This window comes from Takifugu flavidus, chromosome 1 (genome assembly GCF_003711565.1).
Source record: "Takifugu flavidus isolate HTHZ2018 chromosome 1, ASM371156v2, whole genome shotgun sequence".
Classification (NCBI taxonomy): domain Eukaryota; kingdom Metazoa; phylum Chordata; class Actinopteri; order Tetraodontiformes; family Tetraodontidae; genus Takifugu; species Takifugu flavidus.
The window spans coordinates 19,177,112-19,199,940 of record NC_079520.1 but is presented as its reverse complement, the minus strand read 5'-3'; the positions used below and the strand labels follow the sequence as shown (position 1 = coordinate 19,199,940).

At 42.5% G+C, this 22,829-nt stretch overlaps 3 protein-coding genes across 5 annotated transcripts; 2 read left to right on the top strand and 1 right to left on the bottom strand.

Moving 5' to 3' along the window:
• The first annotated feature begins 43 nt into the window (after positions 1-43).
• Positions 44-9,987, top strand: mms19 (MMS19 homolog, cytosolic iron-sulfur assembly component). 2 transcript variants are annotated; one of them, XM_057050555.1, is made up of 31 exons: positions 44-197; positions 646-694; positions 1,026-1,126; positions 1,206-1,291; positions 1,434-1,508; positions 1,836-1,905; positions 2,062-2,190; positions 2,279-2,340; positions 2,758-2,844; positions 2,940-3,014; positions 3,136-3,213; positions 3,313-3,451; positions 4,238-4,392; positions 4,499-4,577; positions 5,015-5,140; positions 5,216-5,297; positions 5,490-5,587; positions 5,744-5,905; positions 6,468-6,623; positions 6,710-6,809; positions 7,028-7,130; positions 7,242-7,313; positions 7,401-7,527; positions 7,597-7,703; positions 8,068-8,124; positions 8,221-8,407; positions 8,510-8,592; positions 8,702-8,866; positions 9,346-9,405; positions 9,538-9,638; positions 9,715-9,987. In XM_057050555.1, the coding sequence occupies exons 1-31, from the start codon at positions 110-112 to the stop codon at positions 9,743-9,745; spliced, it is 3,090 nt and encodes a 1,029-aa protein (XP_056906535.1). In that variant the 5' UTR covers positions 44-109; the 3' UTR covers positions 9,746-9,987. The 2 variants fall into 2 exon arrangements, with proteins under 2 accessions (XP_056906535.1, XP_056906526.1); XM_057050546.1 differs by having other exon boundaries at positions 172-310.
• A 489-nt stretch (positions 9,988-10,476) lies between these two features.
• zdhhc16b (zinc finger DHHC-type palmitoyltransferase 16b) lies at positions 10,477-15,444 on the bottom strand. The gene is made up of 10 exons (XM_057050569.1): positions 15,286-15,444; positions 13,838-14,105; positions 13,567-13,761; positions 12,831-12,919; positions 12,725-12,753; positions 12,501-12,634; positions 11,772-11,851; positions 11,440-11,563; positions 11,306-11,376; positions 10,477-11,117 (listed from the first exon to the last, which is right to left on the bottom strand). Exons 2-10 carry the CDS (start codon positions 14,081-14,083, stop codon positions 11,015-11,017), a joined length of 1,071 nt encoding a protein of 356 aa, XP_056906549.1. The 5' UTR covers positions 14,084-14,105; positions 15,286-15,444; the 3' UTR covers positions 10,477-11,014.
• vps35l (VPS35 endosomal protein sorting factor like) lies at positions 15,408-22,736 on the top strand. Of its 2 annotated transcripts, none has more exons than XM_057050559.1 (31): positions 15,408-15,423; positions 15,768-15,819; positions 16,373-16,472; positions 16,606-16,785; positions 16,857-16,976; positions 17,046-17,070; positions 17,167-17,243; positions 17,374-17,502; positions 17,586-17,670; positions 17,752-17,808; positions 18,003-18,099; positions 18,210-18,257; positions 18,410-18,503; positions 18,672-18,872; positions 18,977-19,023; positions 19,115-19,226; positions 19,323-19,439; positions 19,526-19,579; positions 19,662-19,742; positions 19,819-19,881; positions 19,981-20,066; positions 20,327-20,407; positions 20,498-20,561; positions 20,705-20,803; positions 20,886-20,963; positions 21,043-21,157; positions 21,268-21,407; positions 21,515-21,680; positions 21,814-21,932; positions 22,035-22,181; positions 22,280-22,736. In XM_057050559.1, exons 2-31 carry the CDS (start codon positions 15,803-15,805, stop codon positions 22,376-22,378), a joined length of 2,898 nt encoding a protein of 965 aa, XP_056906539.1. In that variant the 5' UTR covers positions 15,408-15,423; positions 15,768-15,802; the 3' UTR covers positions 22,379-22,736. The 2 variants fall into 2 exon arrangements, with proteins under 2 accessions (XP_056906539.1, XP_056906538.1); XM_057050558.1 differs by having other exon boundaries at positions 15,409-15,423; positions 22,032-22,181.
• Positions 22,737-22,829: the final 93 nt, after the last annotated feature.

Here is a 22,829-nt window from a genome sequence, read left to right as displayed (position 1 = left end):
ATGACGCAGCGATGTTTATTATGAGTCCTGATTAAAAGTTTGTGTATTTGCGGTCCGCTTCACGCCTAACTTTCCGCTCGCGCATGCGCGGTCTGAGCAAAAAGGCACGATGGCTGCGGACAGTTCGTTGTTGCCGTCCCTGGTGGAGGAATATGTCTCTGGTTTACAAGACAGCAAGGCTAAAGACACGGCGACGGGTAAATAATGCCTAAACGCACTAACTTCCACACTATTTCAGAGAATTTCGTCGAGAAAAGCCTTTGTGCCGTGGCTGAGGTGCCAATTCAAGGATGCACAGAACGGCATGACGGTAACTAGCTAAAGTAGCTCCTCGACATCCTGTGTGGTTGACCCCCTCCATAATACACAATGTGACACAGATCTCTTTTGTAATCACAATGGCAGCGTGGTCTGAATCGAGTCCTGGCAGGTATTCGCGTTGTCAGTTGTCTGATAAGGGGGGTTTCGTGCTTCCACCGCATGTTATTTGCTAGCCGCCGTGTTTGTCTCCGGGTGAAAGCATCCTGTCAGTGAACTCTGGACCTTTGACCCGAGAAAATACTGTAGATGGTTAAACCGCCTGCATTCTGTGTCTAATTGTTTGTGTTTTGAACACCTTCTTACTCATCTGGCTTCTCTTCTTAGGTGTCAAAGGCGGGCAGTTTACCATTCTGCAGCTAGTAGAAGCACTTGGGTAAGAACTCAACTCTCCTACAGGCTTCCAGACCAGCCATTACAGATGTGCAACCTGGAGCCCTTGTTCATAAAGTCTTGTTCATTTCTAGGACCTCTTTACTGTAGTTTTATTAGTTGAAGTAATTAAAATATAAACCATTGAACTTTCAGATTCTGAATGTTTTCTTTAAAAATGCAGCTATCTCTGCTGTACAAGGATTTTACACATATTTTTTTAAAATGAAAAATATACATTATGTTCCTCAGTGTTTCTTTATGAGTCTAACCCTTTGTGTCCCTCAGTCACTGCACACTGTTAATGTTAACTTTCCTCTCCTCCTATGTTCTAGCCTGAGTCTGACCAGCTCTCAGCCTCACACTCGAGCCAGAGGAGTTCAGCTCCTGTCTGAAGTCTTACAGGAGTGCTATGGTGTTTTCACTGTGGCAGAAGGTGACCGTCCATTTTACCTATACAAAAAGTTGTTATGTTAAGGATTTTAATGCAGTGGCTTTGTCTCCTTTTATTACAGTGGAAGTGCTTATTTCCTTCTATGAGAACCGTCTCAAAGACCATCACGTCGTCATTCCTCCCGTTTTACAGGGACTCAGAGCGCTGGTAAGGCCTTATATTTGGAATTTCTGATATCAGGGACAGCCACAGAAAAACACTGAAACTGTCAGTAGGATAGTTTAGAGTTTCCTATCTTGTGGTGAAGGCCAGCAGTCACTTCCTGTTTCTTGTCTTTTATCTCTTCCAGACAAAGTGCACAGTGTTGCCTCCTGGCTCCGCTGTGGCCATGCTGAGGGCTCTGTTTCAGGATGTTCATGTTCAGGTGAAACTTTGTACAATTAAGATATTGTTATCGCTTTTGGAAGCTTCCTGTGATTCTTGATTGCTGTATGTATGTTTCTACAGCAGCTCCAAGCTGCCGTCTTGAATAGGAACTTTAGTATTTGTTAGGATTGATTGTTAGTTTATCCCTCACCACTAGATGCCACCAAACATTTCACACTGGAACTTTATCATAATACTCTGAAAATTGAATATTTTCTCTTGAAGTATGATGATTCCTTTTAAATTAATCTGTGGCAAATATGATAAACTTGTTCCTGGATCACACTGTGTTTTTTTGTTTCTTTTTCTGCTTGTTTTTCTCCAGTCTTTGATGCTGGCAGAGAGAGCTTGTGTCTACAACATGCTCCTCAACCTGATGGAGACCAGAGAAGCTGGTAAGAAACAACACATTGGAGCCACATGATCTTATAAGGATGGTGGCTCTTCTGGGAGTTTAAATGAATTTAGTGCAAACCGCAGGGTCATCTTGTAGGTCAGGTACAGTGATGAAAAATAGAATTTTAGTTGATTTATTGCTCTTTTGTCAACAGAACTGAAAGGTTTGGGTGCAGACTTTGTGTTTGGTTTTGTGCAATCGATGGATGGAGAAAGGGATCCTCGTAACCTATTGCTGGCCTTCCAGGTGGCCAAAAACATCATCCAAAGAGGTTATGAACTAGGTGAGACTACAAACGTGAGCTTTGTTTGATTACTTGTCCAGTTTCAGTATGATTTTGTATGTTCATTATTCCTCATTTGATTTCTCAGGTAGTTTCACAGAGGAGATGTTCGAAGTGACGTCCTGCTATTTCCCCATTGACTTCACCCCCGTAAGTCCCTGTTTGCTCAGCTGTTTTTGCCCCAGAGCTGACAAAAGCAACACAGACAGGAGCAATAATAAGCTCTTCATCTGGTGGTGATATCCGTCTGTGTGCCACGTGAAGGTCAATTGTTTATTCTCTGGAGAAAAACAGTAGTCACCACAGATTATGATGTGTAATTTAGTGTAACACAAGGATGGCCATTAAGTTTCGAAAAGCTATTCAACCCTCCAAAAGTTTCCACATGTATCACAATAACTTTAAATCCTATTAAATCTTTTGATTTGCTGGAAATTGTGGTTTAATGGAGTTCCAACCTGACAGTCAATGTGAGATCTTTAGAGTACTTGAAATATCTGCAGTATTTGTCCAGCCACACTAACCTCTGCTGGAGTTTTATTCTCATCTCTGTATCGCCTGCTCCAGCCTCCTAACGACCCCCATGGCATCACCAGAGAGGAACTGGTCGTGACCCTGAGAGACGTCCTTGTTGGGACGCCTAAGTTTGCTGAGGTAGGGCCGTAGTCTCCACTCATTTGTGCCTCTCCGTCCACCTGGTATAGCAGCATTTTTTTTTTTTTTGATTGAGACATTTGTGTTTTCTGCAGTTTTTGTTACCACTCATCATCGAAAAGCTGGACTCAGATGTCCAGAGTGCAAAGCTAGACGCGCTACAGACTCTGGTGAGAACTCTTCTCTAAGTTGATTTGCAAAAAAAAAAAACCTCAAACCACATGTAGGTGGGGGAAATGGTTTTGAGCATCTGTAGCTGTACCTCTGACTGAGCCTTATTTCTTTTTTCAGACTGCTTGTGTTACACGATATGAACGTAAAGACCTGGCAGAGTTCCTAGGAGGGTTGTGGGCATCACTGCGCAGAGAGGTACGTTGTGAGATTTGTACAACATAACGTCCGCTATTGATAAAGGATTTATCAATATCATTACAAAGTAATGATAATGAACAATCTTGGTCACTGCAGGTGTTTCAGACAGCGAGTGAGAAAATCGAGTCTGCTTCCCTTGCTGCCGTCACCGCACTTACTTCCTGCCTGTCACGTTCTGTCCTCAAGTCTGACTCTGAGGACTCTCTCCATTCCTTCCTTGAACTTGTTCTCAAAGGTAAAGTAACTTAATCTTCACACATAAGATGAATTTACATTATAAATATAACAACACAGAAGAAGCGGAGAGCTGCAGTAGGTGGACAGGAAATTTCATGACCGTGACGTCAATGCTTCACATTAAATTATATTGTGCCATCGTAAAAGGCAGCATGACTTCCCAGTGTTTTCAAGAAAAGGATCTGGTGTTAATTAAGTAGTATTTTTTAGACACCAGAGTGATTGAATTATCTTCATGCTTTAGATTTTTTTCTTTCTGGCAGAGGAAAGTATTAATCTGAATCTGATTTACTAGATTATTTAATGACAGATTAACCTGACGAGCCAGATCATTGTAGTTCCTGAACTATTCGCTGTTTTCTTCCGATCTCATGTCCCGAGAAGTTTGTTGTTATCTAGGTGTGATCTTGAGCTCAGTTAGCTTCTACGACTTTGCTGAACAACAACACAGCACTGAGAATGAAATGAGAAACTCAATTTTCCAGCAGCTGACAGTGGAAGAACTCCCTTTAATAAATAATGCTTTATTTGGCCAGCAAACACAACCAACATCTTAGGTGCATATTTGTTTTAAGGGAGCACCTTGGATAAGTAGCTAATACAACTGTTTTCTATAAGGAGTTCAAAACGCTTCTCTGTTTTGTGGTAATGGAGGGGGGGATGATGCTGCCAAAGCAGATGAGATGCTACAAAACTTTCAGGATGGATGAGAAAAAAAGGGCAGATAATTTTGTCTATTTGTCTGTGTGGTTTTCTAAGTGCACTGATTTCCGTGTTGTTCCAGGCTGCAAACACCACCTTTGTGAGCCAGACCTGAAACTCGTGTGGCCAAGTGCCAAACTGCTACAGGCAGCATGCAGCGCCTCCAACAGGGCGGGTCACATCATTACATCCGCTGTCATGCCTCTCCTCACCGAGCAGTACCACAGCAGGACAGAGGTAACAACTGACCCCCTGTCATTTAAGATTTAATAAAAATGTGGCTTTTGTTTTCTATTTAACATCTTTGGTCAGAATGATCACAACTAATGAATTCTCTGATCAGTGTTCCCACAGAAGAACATTATTGGAGGTGGTGCAGAAATTCATCCAGGCTGTAAAACCCCGCCAGTCCTCAGAGCATGGCAAGTACCCATTTATGTCATCTCGGTGTGTATGAAAGATTTGGATTTGGATTTTGTTCTTGACTAAAATCTGCAGGTTTGTGCGTGAGCAACTGTCATTTGGAGTATTGCGATTTCAGACGTTTCAGCATGTTGAAGTGCTTCATACTAGCAAATCAAAACTTACTATAAGATAAATATTGAATAAGGAAGTCATACATATTACTGGTGGGAAGGATTTAAATTACTGTATGTCAAATATAAAAACAGGACTTTGTTCTGTAACAATTCTTTTCAGATGTTTACTTAATATATGCATTCATTAAACTTATTTTAATGTACTAATATATGATTTAACAATGCAAATAAGCTTTAAGATTTGCGTAGGCTTTGTGTATACATGTACAGAAAATCCCCTGATTAACGTATTTTTTTCTTTGTTTTCTTTCAATTATTAGAAGAGAGTTTGTTTTTAGCCTTCCGTCCGTCTCTGTGCAGCATGGTGTTTTCAGCGCTGGTGGAGACTAACGCCAGCCTGCAGATCACTGCTGCCTCGGTTCTTACATTACTGGCACAACAAACTGGTGAGAGAGGCCACATGGTGCACGGTCAGAAATCCAGCTCCACTTCTAACACGACGAACATGTCATATCTCTCAGGTTTGCTGCTGGATTCTGATATCGAGCTGGCTGTGGATCACCTGACCAGACTACTGCTGACAGAGGACGACGACAGAGTCAGGTCTGCTTGCGTTAAACATCTGCTCTCCTCTGGAAGACTTTTGGAAACTGAGTTTGAAAGTTCAAATGTGAATTTATGGTGTTGCAGCAGTCTGTCTTATAGCAGGAGGACTAATTTAATAGTCTAGAGTCAGCTGTATTTTTTTTTTTTTTTAAATGTAAATCTTGTGTCTTTGTATCTTTCTTCCAATAGTCTTGCTGTGGTGGAGTGTGTTGGAGCATTAGCCGAGCTGTATCCAGCAACTTTTATTGCTAAACTTATTCCAAAATTGAAGACGGAGATATTCTCTGGTAATAACAAAATTCAGAAGAAATATATGCACTAAGCTAAATTTCTATGAGATACTACCATCTGTATTTGAGTATAAAACTATATAATTGAGTACAGTGTATATGTGCGGACCAGCATGTTCTGTCTAAACCTCATAAATGTTTTAATCATGACAGAGGTCATGGATCAGGACAACAACACTGTGGCTTCTGAGCAGAGTTCCCATCATGCATTGCGCCAACGATGCATGGCTGCCCTAGCTATGGCATCCACTCAACCAAGCGTCGTGTTGGAAAGTACACCTGTCCTCTTAGAGGTCCTCAGCTCAGCACACACAGGTAATGTGTCTGGAGAGAGAGAGGTAGCAGCTAGTCTACAGCCCCCCTGTGATTAGTGTCACACTTTTGTCTGACTAATGAGGTTTTATTCTACAATAATGTAATATTGAGCCTGGTTTGATGCTGTTGGCTGTTCACTGGGGCCCGTTTGGACCTGTTTGTGATGGACTTAATTAGTTGTTAAATTTGTAACCGATTATATCCTCCATGGTCATGTTTTTGTTTTAAGGTTAGTTCATGTGAGTTGGGGTTTTTTGGGGGTTTTTTTCAAAATTTTTATCTCTAGAGAAATGGGAACGTCACCTGAATGTAATTCTGTTATAAAAATCAGAGAAAAAAGCCAGAATAACTTTCTTTACACTCCCGTTCACTAAACCTAACTAGCCTTATAGGTCTTCCTGCTGCAATATTTTTATATTTCAAGATTGGTTGGGGGTCTTAAGGAAAAATTCCTGCAGAACATCCCTTCAGCAGACAGGAAATCTTCTTTTAAAAAGGCTTTTATTGTGAAACATTTGCTGAAATGTGGCAGCTGCGCTGACTTGTACGTACGTTTTTTCAGGTAGCACCAGATTCTCAGTGGCTGAGGTGGTACTGGCCTGTCACTGCCTCCAGAAAATAGCAGCGCGAGCTCAGGACACTGAGGAGACAGGACGGTGCTTCCATGATGTCATCATTCCACGCTTGTTATGCTTGGCTCTCCAGGCTGCACTGCGGGGTGAGCAGCTTCTACAGTAAAAATGATGCTTTTCACCTCTGTGGCCTTACAGCAAAACCAAATACCTATTTTCCTCACATTTGCAGGAGAGGGGCCCTCTGATCATCATAGTCCTCTCCTGGAGGAGGCCGTCCTGTGCGCTATAGTCTCTGTCATTAGCACCGCCTGCTCCAGGCTGCAACCCTCGTCAGTACACTCCCAGCATGTTGTCTTTTTCTTATTTCATCAGATCTTATTTATAGATTTATTTTCAAGGACTGTAACACTCTGGTAATTCTATGACTAGATTTGAACCAGTTAAAACTGTCAACCTTTTAAATTTAAATATGATCTTCTATTGACTCTTACATTACTGATGTATTTTATATCTTGTACTTGTTGTCACTCATGCTGTGTGTCTTTAGGTTAGCAGGACAGACGGCCTCAAGAGCTGTGTCGCTCTTCTTGGATGGTGATGTTTCCTTTTTGCCTGATAACTCCTTTCCTTCACATCTCCAGCTGCTCAAGGTTGGTATATTGTCCATATAATTATACATTTATTAAATATTGGTTTGTTTGTTTTTCTGTTTTTTCAGTTTGTCTCAAGTTCTTGAAAATTATGTTTTTTTTCGTCTGCAGCCAGGGGATTCTTGGAGACAGTCCCAGTTGGTTTGTCTGCTCATGGCATGTGTGTGCACGTTACCTCGCAGTGTGAGTCTCAAAATGAAGCTTCAATAGAAAGCAGTGTTGTGCTGTGTTGTCGAAGATGTGGCCTGAGGTTTGTGCGCTGTTGTCCAGGTGGAGGTGCCCCAGATTGACCGACTGCTATCACAGCTGGAGGAGATGAGCTGCACATGCAGCCACCAGCTGTCCTACTCCTCAGCCGCAAAGTGCTTTGCTGGGCTTGTTAACAAGAGACCGCAGGGTTAGTTTGCGTCTGCTCACCTCTGTTTTGTTCAGCATCAGATCAATTGTAATGGTTTGGGTTCTTCAGGCGATGCTCTCGACAGACTAATTCAGGGCACGATGGCGAGAGTGTGCAGTGAATTAGACTCTACATCTTCACCTCTGCGTTCCCAGGCTTTCACCCTCATGATCTGGGTAAGGTTGTTTTCAGTGGCTGATGCTGGTTCAGAGTAAAAATGTTTGTATTTTCTAATACAAATGATGCCCAGACATCATGGAGCCCTGAATATTTGAAATAAAGTAGATAATACTGACATTTTGGCTGATAAGACATTCCATTATTAAGTTCACCCAAAACTGCAGGGTTAAAAGTCCTAGTGCACATTCAAATTTATATGTGTTTTGGTTATGATTGCTGCTATGATGTGGGCATGCGTTTGTCACCTAAGTTAGTTAGTTTGTAGTTTTAGATTCAGTGTAAGTTGACAAACAGATCAGTAGAAGAACTTGAGTATGTTGTCAGTAGCCATTAGAGCAATAAAGAAACTGATGTTTACAGGTTGCCAAAGCTCTGCTTCTTCGATACCACCCTCTGATCACCACACTGACTGACAAGGTACACACACATCACTTTCTCATGTCATCATGGTTTTATGCACACATTAAACGCAACGCTGTTTGTGATTCCCTCTCCCTCGCTCATCTTCCTAAGCTCTTCTCTCTGCTCACTGATGACCACCTGGGCCACCTGGCAGCAGATGGATTCTCTCTGCTGATGACTGACTCTGTCGACATCCTGAACCGCAGTTGCCACGCCGACGTGCGCATCATGTACCGCCAGCGGTTTTTCAGTGAGAATTCTCCCAAGTTGGTCCAGGGATTCAATGCTGCACGTCAAGGTAGTCGAATTTTGAAGGCTGACTTTGTTCATAAACAGCTCTGTAGTAGTAGTTTCAATGTAAGCAAGCCTCAGGTTTTGACCTTTCTTTGCTTCCTCACAGAGAAGAAGCCTAACTACCTGAAGGCTCTGTCAAACATTGTGGAAAAACTACCCAAACAGGTTCAGGTCACTGAGCTTCCAGCGGTGAGTCCAGAGCAAACTGTCCATGTACATTTATACATATATTTTATAACCCGAACCTGCTTATATCCATCTAAACATCAGCGTGACTAAAGTATTTGTGAACTTCCAGCTCCTGTCTCTGCTGTTAGAGGCGTTGTCATGTCCTGATCAGGGCGTCCAGCTGTCCACATTGTCCTGCCTGCAGCCTGTCCTTGTGGACCCTCCACCAGCTCTCATACAGCAACTGGAGGCTTTGTTCTCCAGGCTTCTGGCACTTACCTCCAGTCCATCTATGGTTAGTTTCACATCATTTGCAGTGTATAAATATGTTCAATGGTGATTTTCTAGTTTAATTTTTATTTGCAACTTTATTTTAAAGCTAGATCTTGGAGGTGTAAACAGCATTTGGTGGCAGTATTCACTTTGTGATTTGCATATGGGGACCATTAAACCCATTGTTGTTTTTGACCACTAGTGGGCAGCAACTACACATTGCTTCTTTTCCAGGATTCACATATGCTTGTCGCAGAGTTAACTTGAGTTTTCATACTTCTCATTTCCTTTCTGTGTTGCCTCTCCTTGTGTTTCTCACCCGAGATGCCAGTGAAGGAGGTACAGCGTTTAATGAATGAAATGTCCTTCCTTCTGCCCAGAGAAAACTGCAGTTAATTAGAATCATCACTATCCTGAACCGTGCTGTGCCGTGACATGTCTGCACCTTCATGTTTTACGATTCATTCATTATCCAGAGCTCTAACTTTTGTTTTCTCTCAGAATATGAGGATTGCATCGCTGCGCTGCATTAAAACCATTTCGCACTTTCCTGTGCACGAGGTAAAAGTCTTAAATCCTCCACATCCAGGCAGCATTTCTGCATTTTTCTAATGAATTGATCTGTGCCTGTGTGCACTGCTGTTCAAAATACTGCAGTCCAGAGTTTTACCACCCACTGCATGATATTTTCAGGTGCTGCCGTTTCGGGCTCGAGTGCTGCGAGCTCTGGCTCGGCCACTGGATGACAGGAAGAGACTGGTCAGGCAAGAGGCTGTTCAAGCCAGAGCAGAGTGGTACGTTGTTGAAAAGTCACAAAGGTTAACAGTCACTGTGCTCTGTTCCAATGACCCTGTCTTATTTGCCCTCTAGGTTCCTCTTAGGAAGTCCAGGAGGGAGATGATTTTAGGTCAACTAAATCTTTAAAACAAGATGTAGGGTAGTGAAACGGACCAGCCCCGGGCATCAGAGCTGCTCAGCCCCAACTTCACTGAAATGTCTGTATTGTCATGAATGCACAAGTGTGTATGGATCAACCATGGAACATTATGGAGGTTAAATGAATGAAAATGACCTGTTTCTAATCTTCTGTACAAATGAGACTAAATGCAACTTTACATTAAATACAGAGGTGAGAGGATGGAATTCGTCTACTGCTCAGTTTAAATAACAGGAAATTGTCAGTGTTATTGTATGAACCTTTTTTTCTCTCAGTTAACAAATTTAAGATTGTTCTTGTTTATCAGCATCACATTTGCATTAGCCAAAGTTCTCACTTTTATATCTGCTGATGAACACGGAATGTGAACAGATGAGCTCTTCTGTGTTTTGTGTCTCCATCATATGCCTCCTCACTGGGATGGTTCTGTCACCAAGCAGCACATGTGCATCCTGCTGTTCCAGATGTTGAACTGGGAGAAAATGAATGTGCCTACTGGCTTTTGGTCTTTGGGGCAAGATTAATCTGCGTATATCGCATGTGCAATGACGATCAAAATTTAAAGCTCATTTTTCATAATGACATCTGTGTCAGATGAACACTGAACTAGGACTAGAGTGTGCCACCATTTTGTATATTCAACATTTCAACACATATTGATGCTGTCACTTCAGTCATCTGGATTGGCTGATATCTCAATGTATACCAAGGACAATATTTAATGAATAAATTAAATTAACATGTCATTAAAACATTGTAGTTATTCAAAACATTTGCTGTCATTTTGATATCAAATATCACAGGATAATTAGAATATTTTACATTATCAAACATGTATTTCATTCTTTTTTTTTTTAAAAACCAAACAGCACAGCTCCCAGCGACTAGAAATGATGCTGCAGCTGGACAAGTTTCCATGGCAACGTCTATGCACTTCACAGCGTCCTCGTGATGGCGTGGGAATTAAATTTACAGTCGACAACTCTCTTATTTAAAGGCTCAACAGCCAAAGAAGGCACTGGGCTTCTTACATCTTTGTCAAAGGATCTGAGGAGTGCAGGGGCTTTGACCCAAACTGACCACGGTCCCAGTCTCCTGGGATTGAAAATTGAATGGGTATGTAATGTAATAAAACTTGGTTTTAGCAGAGCTGCCACCCTTGTGTTTAGCAGGTGATGACGACTGCGGCCAGACCTGGTGGCAGGTTCCTGTCACAGTGGACCCATGTAAAGATTAGACGGCCATAGGGTCTCTTCTGTGAAACACATAGTCCCACACGATACCATCTTCACTTGGGGGATGTCCAGATGGCAACAGAACCCGCGTGAACCAGTGACTGGGGGGGCAGAGGGACAGGCTTTAAGACTTGCACCAACCTTTTTGAAATATAAGGTCTGGCAGCATCAAATTGGTTTTGCATTAGCAAGAAAGAAAGCTGTGCGTCATTAGCACTAAGACACTAAACTGGGATGTGAACTCTGGCAATAATGTGCTCATTTTAAAGACGATGGGACCTGAACTCACCTCCTTTTTTCCACACCGAACAACAGCTTCCAGTTGTTTATTTTACCGTGATGATATGGATTCCTAAAAACCTGAGAACAGTGAACAGTTTTTTTAAAAAGCCTTTGCAGATGCACAAAGAGCGCTGTGTCTACCTTTCCGATCTCCCACAGTCTTTTGCTCTCTTTGCGATTGATATGTCGCTCCACGCTGGTCTCCCCCCTGCTGATGAGTATGAAGTGCCACAGGGTGAGTCCTCCAAGCGCCACTGCTACCGAGCTGTGGGGGAAACAAACGGTCATCTTTACTTATTCAACCAGAAAACCTTCAGAGCACATGTCCTAGGTGTCCTTGGGCAAGGTACTGAACCCAGAAATGCTCAGATAGGGTCCTGCAATGAGCTAGCGACTCATCCACGCACCCTCCCCGTGACCCAAAAAGGGACAAATTGATCAAGAAAATTAAATCAGGTGGGAAACATGCGTACCTGGTCAGCACCCAGAGGAAGATGACACACTTGTGAGCGGTGGTCACACTGAAGGTATCGCTAGGGGAGGGGGTCTGACTCTGGTAGAGACGGGAAGATGCGGATATTTTAGCGTTTGTTATCGCCCTTGATGAGTTTACGTGTAGATGGAGCAGGATTTTAACCCAACACAGATCACATTCTAACCAAAGAACCCTAATGGTTACTGTGGCTGTCCGCTCTTCCTTGGCCTCATGTCCCAGCAGTAATAATGAAGCCATAGCTTTGCTACAACCCCACTCCTGAAAGTGGCCAACATAAAGACCACGAGACATCATATAAAGTGGCAGATCGGCAACAGCATGAGTCATTAGCGTTAGCCTACTAAGATGGCAGAGCGGTCGAGCGGTTGGCTTCCCCAAAGCTCACCATTCTGAAGTCATGAATACAAAAATCAACAATATTTAAGGCAGCTTTTGACCAATCATGATCTGATAACTTCAAGGCTTCAGCGCCTCTAAAGAGGTGTGATGCTGGACTGTTTAGACTTGGCAAAGATCTGCGAGCTTGCATTGCTCATTATGTTGAAGATGCTGGATCATGTTCCCCAATGTATAATTTGTTGGTATATAAACAGAAGTTTGTTAAGCAGCTGCTGCTTTAAAATCCTGGATCAGGAAAGTGTGACGCAAATATCTATTTCAGATCTCCTGTTTCACACGGTGGTCTTCAGCAATTGTCCTTTCTCACCTCGATGGTGCCGTAGGCGTCCAGAAACAAGTCCTTGCTGCTGATGCTGCAGTAAATGCAGCCTAGGGTCATGTAGAGGCAGAAAGAAAAAAAGTAGCGATGGTTGAAATGTCCCACGCAGTTGTTCAACCAGGCTAGGAACATGTTGAGTCCAAATCAGATCAAAAAATGGAGAATGTAAAGACCCTCACATTTATCTGAAGAGAGGTTTTGTTAAAGGATACGACAGTGGTGGTCCATCTTCAACACGCACCTATAATGTAGGAGAGAGGTTCATTTATGATTGTTGAAAACAACAACAATGTCATGGTGTTGCTTTTCCTCCCTTACGTGTTGCAGATGCTACAGTGATGCGTCCTGGCTGGCTTTGGAATGATGCATTTCTTGCAGAAAGACACCGAGGGAATAACAACTTTAGCCTAAAATGAACAAAAAGGACATTGTTGCAGAGTACAGAAAGCAGCAATATTTAAGCCACAAAAGAAAATTCATATTTTTAGATTCAAACACGTCAAAATATAATTCAATGACATTAAGATATGTTAATAGATTCATTAAAAATAATAATTAAGCTATTCATATCATAATATACTTATAAGCAGAATTTAGATTTTTTTTTTTCACTTTTGTAGAATATACAATGGACTACTGAGACCAGGGTGGTGGTAGCTCAGTCTGATGAGGACTGGGCTGAGACGCGGAGGGTTCTCGGTTTGAGCCCCAGTGCGGACAAAACTTGAAAGATGTTCTGGTGGTAGAACAACTTCACTGCCGAGGTACTCCTGAGCAAGGTACCAAACCCACAAAAGCTAACATATGGCCCTGCAATGAACCGGCGACTCATCCAGGGGTGGACCCTGCCTTCGCCCATATGTGCACCCTCCCCGTGACTCCGAAAGGGATAAAGTGGTCAAGACGAGAGACTATTGAGAATAATCACAATTTTTAAAAAGTTACATTATTTATAGTTCTAAATTTATAACCATGTAAACTGGTATAGTTTAATGTCTTCACATCTAACTGATGGATAAAACAGGGACACTGGAGTTGAAGCCTTATTTCCTACCTTGGGTGGGTGTCCTGGGGAGGTGGTAGTGGCCTTATAATAATGGAAGACCACCATGGTGAGGAGCCAGTGGCCGCAGACTAGGTGCCAGATGACCCAATGCCAAGAATAATTACTGAGGATCGCAGGTAAGACGAACAGGTAGACGATAAGCACAACTGAGGTGGTGAGCAGTATGACCAGGGAGACAAACACCTACAGGAGGATGACAAGTGTGTGAGGAGGAGGAGAGCGAGCGAGATGAGAGGGAAGTGAAACACCTGCAACTCACCACTCCAAACCAGCAGGTCACGTTGTCCACTATCCAGTAGACTGGTTCAAACACGCAGTCCAGCAGGGTGTCAGAGTTGTTCTGGCTGTTGAAGTAGAGCGACTTGAGCAGCAGTTTGCAGTAAATCCACCATTTCACAAAGCCTCCTCCTTTGCTGGCTCTCCGTGGGCAGCACACCCGGCACCAGCGTAGGGCGAGCCGAATGGCCCGAGTGAGCTGCCACCGCCAGCTGCTGCCCATACGCATGCCACCGCCGCCCCCACCTGTCCTGGAGTCCATGTACACACACAGACACACAACAGCAGTTTCAAACACACAAAGCACAGAACGGCAGGTTCTGGAGCCCGATTAAGGTTTCCGTCGTCATCTCAACCGTCTGTGCGCAGAACCTCGGAGCAAAAAGTGAGCCGAGATCCAACAGCTTGCACACATTTTCACAGAAGAGGCTAATGTTCAATATCTTCTATGGTAGATGGCAGGATGAACAGGAACCATGGCGATCAGAAGCGCTCCACTGCCGCAGCTCTACTGCTGTTAATAATTTATGACAAAACCAGATTTATGCCAGAATCATGGAATCTTTTAAGGTCCTGATGTTGTTTGAGGACATGCAAGTATATTACTGTCCTAATAGTAAATTTACGGCTATTCTGCTTGTAAAACAGCATTAAACATTCGATTATGAAATTTTAAAAACCTGTCAGGAAGCAGTAACTGCTAATTTTGCTCCATATTACCGTTTTGAACACAAAGATGTTAATATAAGCCTAAAAGTGTAATGAAAATATGTGATACCTGTTTAATCTGTCAAAGTACTGATACAGCTGCAGCATCAATAATTCAGGAACATATTCATCCAGCAAATAACACTACTGTAATTGTTCCAGACCCCTATAGTGATAAATCATTCTCATAATGAATTTAACATTATCTGCAAGAACTGGTAGGTGTTTTTATTCCAGATATTGAAATAACAAAATCCCAAATAAATTTAGCATAAACATTTCGGGTGTACTTTTTAAATACAATGCCATGTAAATCCATAATTACTCACTCATAAAATAATATTTTAGTGCAAATAAAAACACTGGTAGAAACCTTTGACCCCTGAACTACTGCTGGACCAGACGCAAGAACATTACTATTTCACATATAATTTACCTATCATCGACCCTATGGTGGTGGAAATGTTACAGCAACACAGTTTTAACTTTATCGTTTTAGCTAGGCCAGGATCAAAAAATAGAATTTTAAGACAAAATGTCATGATAAAACAGTTTAAACTAGTCGAGGTCATACAAAACCTGATTATTAGCCCCAGTGTGCCTCCTGCCTCCCTGTTAGCGCACTGTTACCTCCCATCGCAATGCAAAAAGGCGCCGATGTGATTGGAGATGAGAACAAAACATTCGAAGAATTAGGATGAAATATGGCAAAAGAACGGTTACCTGATCAGGTAAACAGACAAATCCAGCTCCGGCTAAGACATAGTAAGGCTACATTGATAGCTTAAACTGCTGCAAACCAGAGGATGTGGTCAAAGATTGTCTATTGTACAGAGGTTTCCTTCAACAGCAGCAACAAAGGTAAAATATTTTCTCTTCAAGTAGTTAAAGAAAGTTTGAAAAAATATACAATATCACATTGACAATAAATGAATTGCTTATATTGTCCCAATAAATTACCCCATTTATACTGAAGAAAGTTTTCTAAATTATATCCAAAGTCAGACCTCTTTTTACCTTGGAAGCAGATAGATTGAATATGCATCCTGGGTAATGTAGTTGAGCTCTTGTTGTGACATTATAACGTTATAACATTATCACATTATGAATAACTTTGCCATTTATATTATTATTATTTATAATATCCGTTTTTCATTTGATATTAAAATGTTTTTCCAAAAAAATTGTTGCGATGTCCTAACCAGGAAGTTGCCAGGAAGTCATGTGATGGTTAGAAAAAATGGCTGCCGTTCAGTGGTGAGTAGCTTTTTCTTCATTATAAAATAGTCTATGCATTAACGAAAGCCAGTTGGATGTTCCTATTTTCGTGCTAAATATCTTTAAGGAATCAGAATGAAATACATATGCGCATATAATGAGCTTCCATGTAAATTGTCATGGCCAAATAGAATGACAACATATTTGCAGGTTCGCCTTAGATGTTTCCATGGTTTGTTTTGGTTATGGGCGGCTTTAAATCAAATGGCCACTTTAACAACGGTTCAGACTGGTTGAGTTTACCTTCTGTGGATGTTTTCATAATTTAGTAACATTGTCAGGTTTATTTCTTTAAGACAAAATGAGTTTTCCATCGCTTGCCAATGATTGTCTTGTAATTTTTTTTAGGTTTTGCACTGCTGATTATGTTTGGAAAAATAGTTGTTTTGTTTTTTTAAAAAACAACAGTGCAAATTAGAGCGATAATGACTTGTCACTGTTACAAGGTATTTTCCTTTTGTAATTGTAAACAAGGGTAATTATTTGCCAGTAGAAATACCTAATATCTGTCTACTGTGTCCTGTCTGACAAGGCGTTCCCGTGGTCGCAACTACGAAGCAGAGCTTCAGAAATTCCGGCCTGAGCCATTTTTGGTTGAGTTTGGAGAGTACCATCCCCTCAAACCTATCATGGTATTCTTTCTGTCTTCATCTTGTTCTTGAGCTCTCATTATAAACATTATAATTATTCCATATACTCATGCATTCACCCATAATGCAACTCTGAAGATGGGTTTGCATCTGAGCTATTTTCAACTTTCTTTAGGTGACTGATACAAAAACCCGCCGTGGGGCCCGCAAAGGAAGTACTTCCTCTTCCTCGTCCTCATCCTCTGTGCCCACAGATCCGCTGAGCTCCATGCTTGATGGGACAGACCCTCTGTCCATGTTTGCAGCAGCATCAGCCAGCGAGGCTCCTAGGATGCAACACAGCACCTCCGCAGGGGTGAGTGCAAACTGCAGGGGTATTTTCATTTAAATGTCATTTACATTAGTGTACATTACAATATATTCCAGGACCTGGGCAGAAGAAAGAGGGACAAGGAGGAGGACCCATTGGGCCCAGATTTTGAGCCCTGGTCCTCCAAGCGAGGAGAGATCCTCGCTCGGTTCACCACCACAGAGAAACTTTCAATTGTAAGTCTTAAAATAAGAAGGTCTCTTACTCTTACTGACCAGATGACTTGAAACTCTTTTTCTTTATAGAATCTTTTCATGGGGTCAGATAAAGGTATGACATGTTTATGTCAAACTTGAATTTAAGCACTGTGGAGACAGGGCATTTTTTGTGATCTAAAGCTAACAGAGGCTCCTGTTGTCACTAAAGGAAAAGCTCCAAGTCCGGGCTCAGCAGTTTCAGAGAAAGTTCGTACCCGATTAGAGGAACTTGATGATCTAGAGGAGGTAAGTGTATTTAATATTTAAACAAGTACTTCTGTGTTAATTCCTTTAGGTCCTCCTTAACTTACGGTAAATTTTATAAATGTTTCCTTTAATATTATTTGCCTGACTAACCATTTTAATTGATATGCAGGGTTCCCAGAGAGAGTTGCTTAACCTCTCTCAGCAGGATTATGCCAACCGCATTGAGGAGTTGAACCAGTCCCTGAAAGAGGCCTGGGCAGCTGACCAGAAGGTCAAAGCCCTGAAAATTGTCATCCAGGTAGCACCACAGCAGTCCCCTATGCTTACACCTCTCCAACATTAGAACTTGTCTTCACTGTTGATCCGTAATGTGTGTTCCAGTGTGCTAAGCTCCTGTCTGACACCTCTGTGATCCAGTTCTACCCTAGCAAATTTGTTCTCATCACTGATATCCTCGACACATTCGGTGAGTAGTTGTGCCTTGTTGGACTCTTAGTGATAATGCAAGCGTTTTGTTTTTCCTGATTTCAGTGTCACATATTTTTAGGCCGCCTAGTGTATGAGAGAATCTGGACCATGTGTTCTGACCCAAGACCCCTACCAGGTAAAAATGGGTGGTTGTGATTTTCATTCATTGGTGCAACCATTACTTTTGATATTAATTTTACAAAATCAAACAAGATATTATGTAATATCTCTGGAAGTGCAGAATGAATGTTTCCCCATATATAGTTTTTTAATTAATAAATTATTTAGAAGCATTTCAGTTCCATTATGTTTTTTCTAATACATCCTCAGATGGCTTCACAGTGGACGATGTAAATGACACGGCCAAAGAGACGTGTCTCAACTGGTTCTTCAAAATTGCCTCCATCAGAGAGCTTCTGCCCAGATTGTATCCTTGTTTCATGACATGGCAACGTTCCTCATCTCTTTCATCCATTACCTTTATTTGCGTGGAGAAGATTTCAGACATATGTTTTACCCTTTGACATGCATGAACAGATACGTTGAGGCAGCCATCCTTAAGTGTAACCGCTTCCTGAGCAAAACGTAAGCCTTTTATTTTACAAATCAGAATCATATTTTTAGCATTGTAGAACAAAGAAAATCCTAACTCACAATGAAGATATGTTGACAAATAGTAGGCAGTCACGAGCAGGGGCATATGTGTGATTGAGTTTCCATGTCCCCCTCCTGTGCAGTGGTATTCAGGAGATTCTTCCTCGCCTGACAGCCATGATCAGGGGGATCGGTGACCCTCTAGTTGCAGCGTACGCACGAGCCTACCTCTGCAGGGTAAAGACGCTTTTCCTTCCTCTTCTCCTCTCTCATCCTCTATTGTTACCTTTCGGGCCCCCCGGTTTATTTCATGCTGTCCTTGGAATTGTAAATAGAGTTTTCATCAACTGGATCCAATTTAAGTGTGGCGTTGTTCATGGAAGTAACAGCTGTTGTTCTGACCAGGTGGGCATGGAAGTGGCCCCACAGCTGAAAGACAACCTCAACCGCAACTTCTTCGATTTGCTAGGCACCTTCCGGCAGATTAGCGGCGAAAACGTGCAGAACCAGCTGGTTCTGCAGAGGGTGGAGGTGCCAGAGTACCTGACACTTTATTCACCTGCCATCAACTGGATCTTGCAGTGCATTGCTTACAGAGCCCCAGAGGTGAATGTTTCCCCAGTTTTAACTACATTTCTCATGTTAAAAGATGTGAAATTTGCCAGTTTATGTGCAAAAGTCAAAAGTGTATTTTTTGGTTTTTATTTCAGTCATTGTTGACAGAGATGATGGAGAGGTGTAAGACACTGGGCAACAAGTGAGTGTTTTTTGAGTACAGGATTTGTGCTCTGTGACACATTACGCGTACGAGACCATCCTTACTCCCAGTGTGTGCATGGTTCCCACAGTGCTTTGCTGCTGAATTCAGTCATGAGGGCATTCAGACCTGAGTTTGTTGCGGCCCGTGCCACCGATTTCATTGCTATGATCAAAGACTGTGACGAGGCTGGCTTCCCCAAGGTCAGAGGTCACAAACTAGCAGAAGGACTCATAGGTTGGCTTTCCAGCAACCTTAAAGCTTGAAAATAAAACGCACTGTTGTTGTCCCATGTCCAGCACCTTCTGTTTGGGTCTCTGGGACGCAGTCTCGCCTGTGCCGACCCCCCTGAGTCTGAGCGGCTCACAATCCTGAACGAAGCCTGGAAGGTGGTCACCAAAGTCCGAAGCCCTCAGGTGCTGTAGGAACACTACTGTTGTCACTCAGATCTTTCTTATTGGTGGTACACATTTGACCTGAGGGTTTTTTTGTTTTTTTTTAGGATTACATCAACTGTGCTGAGATCTGGGTGGAGTTCACCTGCCGACACTTCACAGTGAGAAAGCAGAGCGAAAAAGAACAGATGCCACGTTGTGTGTTATGTAGACCTTAACAGTTCTCCTCTTGTTTGCTCCCAGAAACGTGAAGTCAATACCATCCTGGCTGACATCATCAAACACATGACCCCTGACCGGGCATTTGAGGATGCTTATCCTCAGGTAAGCAGCTCATTTGCTCACACTCTGTTCATTTAAAAGTGAACCTGTTCATCGTCACTCCGTCTTTGGTTTGCAGCTGCAGTCAGCAATCAGGAAGATCCTCCTATACTTCCACAACTTCTCTGTCCTGTTCTCGATTGTGAGTCGGCCCCCGTGACCTCAGACGATTAAATGTTTTCTTGTTAAAAGATAGTTCCAAAGTATTCTTCAATGTTGCTTTTTTTTCCCGTCCCTCCAGGAGCGTTTCCTGCCGTTTCTTGACATGTTCCAGAAGGACAGTGTAAGAGTAGAGGTCTGCAGATCCATCACGGATGTCTTCCTCAAGTAAGAGATGGTAGATTGTAGCTAAATACAGTGTTGAGGTACTCAGTTTTGTGGTGTATAGAAAATCCCCGTGGATTGTGTTCCCACGATTTTATTTAAAAATCAAACTTATTTTTTGGGGCAGCTCGAGCCCCATGTATGCAGTTTAAAACAAATGTCCGCAAAATAACAACAGTTAAAGTAGACATTTCTTTTGAATTCTGTATTCGTGACGTATGATGCTTTCTCGCTTATGTTAAGGAAATGTTGTTCTCCCACAGAAACCAGGTGGAGCCCACCAGAGACCCCGTCATCCTCAACGCCATGTTACATATCTGCAAAACCATGCACGACTCTGTCAAGTAGGGCATCAGTGCAGTGTGTGTGGGTGTGTACACTACCTAATATATTATATTTTTAGCTACAAGCATGCATCTCTTCTGCTGTTGCAGTGCCCTCACTCTGGAAGATGAGAAAAGATCTTTGGCTCTTCTCATTATCGGCTTTATCCGCATGGTGAGCCTCCTCAGAACATTGTTATTCCTTAAATCATAATCCACAGAAACAAATGGACCTGTCACTCTTTCACTTTACATTTGTTATTTTTCTAAGCGATGCTAAACTGAATGTACTGAACAGTCGTTCCTCATCTGGTTCAGGTGTCTTTTGGCCGTGACTTTGAGCAGCAGCTGAGCTTCTGTGTGGAGGCCAGAGCTACCTTCTGTAACCTAGAGCCGGTGTTGGTGCAGCTCATTCACGTTAGTAAACATCAATTTAATTCATCTTGGCTTTTGTTGCATTCCACCTGTAATTACTTGTATTTATTTTTATAATTTCCAGACGGTTAACCAGCTGGCAATGGAAACCAGAAAAGTGATGAAAGGGAATCACTCCAGAAAAACGGCAGCCTTTGTCAGAGTGAGTTCTTCTCTTACTGGGATCACGGAGGGAGAAGAGCTCTGTGCTGCCACTGGTTTCTGACTTGATTTCTGTCCAGGCATGTGCTGCCTACAGTTTCATCACCATCCCATCACTCAGCAACATCTTCAGCCGCCTCAACCTTTATCTGCTGTCTGGTCAGGTCGCATTAGCCAACCAGTGTTTATCTCAGGGTGAGAGGCTGTTTTCCTTTATTTTCGGATTGATCTTTCCCAATTCTGTTGTTTTCCCTGGTTCTTTTCCCATGCTCCTGGTTTACTTTAAGATTTATTTTCACCCTTAGCTGACGCTTTCCTCAAAGCAGCAGTCAGTATCCTACCAGAGGTTCCTCGCTCCATCAGTGTGGAAGGGAAATTCCGCTCTTCAGAGAACTTCCTGCTGGACTTCATCAACAACTTCCTGGCCACGCTTCTCGTTGTCCCGGTAACACAAATTATCTCCTTTTCTCAGAAAATGATCCGCCTCCTGTTTACAGATCTCAAACCCAACATAATAGTCACATGTACAGTGTTACGTGTTTGTGATGGTAGGATCACCCGGAGCACGGCGTGCTCTACCTGGTCCGTGGTTTGCTCAATATGGTCCAGGATTACACCTGGGAGGATAACAGTGACGCCAAGGTACGGGTGTACACCAGCGCCCTGCCACTGTTGGCGGCCATGAGCCAGGAAACTTACCTCTACTCCATCCCTAAAAGTAATTTTGCACACGCTCATTATTTTCGTTCATAAAACAATCTGATAAACGTATTTCTTTTTTCCTGCAATCTGGATGTTTTCAAAAAAATCAAATTCATAAGCAAACTTTTTTCCCACTTTCTGGGTCTCAGTGGACTCCAATGAGACACTATATGGTGGAGACCCCAAGTTCCTATCAGAAATAAATAAGTTGTGTGAGACCCTGATTGGACAGATCCTGGACCACTTGAAGGCACTCAGCAAAGATGAGGTGAGGCAAAACTGCTAAGACCAAAATGATGTGACGGAACTAGTTGTTCCGTTATGCTAATGAGGCACAGTTGTTTTCTGAAATGACTTGTCTTTGCAGCAGAGCATACGACGTCAAGGTGCTCTAGCCTTTTCCTTGTTTGGTGTCGTGTTGGCTCACGGAGACCTGAGAAACAACAAGCTGAGCCAGCTGTCCGTCAACCTGTGGAACCTCAGCCACAAACATGGCTACTGTGAGACCCGGATGTCGGTGAGTTCACATGCAGACGTACAGCCTCACCCTTCAAGCCTCTGCTGTGGTGATGCTTGATCATGAAAGCTACAGGCTATCCCCCCCCTTCCCATCAGGTTCGGACTCTGGAGTGCATCAAACACCAGGCCCAGCAGCATGACATGACCCACCTGACAGACGTTGTCCAGAGACTGGCTCTGCAGTCTCGCACCTGAACCTCAGCCACGGGTCAAGAACATGTGACCACAACGAAGATGAAAAGAAAAAAATGCCTTACTGTGTTTTAGGAAACACTTTGTATACAGCTTGTCAGTGAATATTTTCCATCACTTATTATTAAAATATGTCACTAAACCACTAACTCAGAATGGAAACACAGGTACCAAACAAGCCAGGAATGACTGTTGCCTACAGTGCTCCTCATGTGTCAAGTGTACCGGTAATAGGAAAAAAACACGTTAGAATGTGATACTTTTGGTTTATACTTCCACGCATGCACTACATGCATTTGTAGACAAATGTTAATCCGTTGTTATTCATTTCCCCCACACATTAAATATTATTTAATTCTGATTTTGCTTTTTCTTTCTACTGTTCTTGATGCAATAAAACAGGAGAGAACCTTTATTTCTTTACATTCTCAAACTTTTCTCAGTTGTAGTTTAT

Coding starts and splice junctions, on each gene's coding strand:
- vps35l (XM_057050558.1), top strand. Junction 19,580..19,661: donor TCACCTGCCGACACTTCACA/GTGAGAAAGCAG, acceptor GTTTGCTCCCAG/AAACGTGAAGTCAATACCAT. Junction 21,681..21,813: donor CCTCTACTCCATCCCTAAAA/GTAATTTTGCAC, acceptor TCTGGGTCTCAG/TGGACTCCAATGAGACACTA.
- mms19 (XM_057050546.1), top strand. CDS start 205: ATGCCTAAACGCACTAACTTCCACACTATTTCAGAGAATTTCGTCGAG. Junction 4,578..5,014: donor CCGCCAGTCCTCAGAGCATG/GCAAGTACCCAT, acceptor TTCAATTATTAG/AAGAGAGTTTGTTTTTAGCC. Junction 7,704..8,067: donor CTTTCACCCTCATGATCTGG/GTAAGGTTGTTT, acceptor TGATGTTTACAG/GTTGCCAAAGCTCTGCTTCT.
- zdhhc16b (XM_057050569.1), bottom strand. CDS start 14,083: ATGCGTATGGGCAGCAGCTGGCGGTGGCAGCTCACTCGGGCCATTCGG. Junction 12,754..12,830: donor CACTGTAGCATCTGCAACAC/GTAAGGGAGGAA, acceptor CCTACATTATAG/GTGCGTGTTGAAGATGGACC. Junction 11,852..12,500: donor ACGCCTACGGCACCATCGAG/GTGAGAAAGGAC, acceptor CGTCTCTACCAG/AGTCAGACCCCCTCCCCTAG.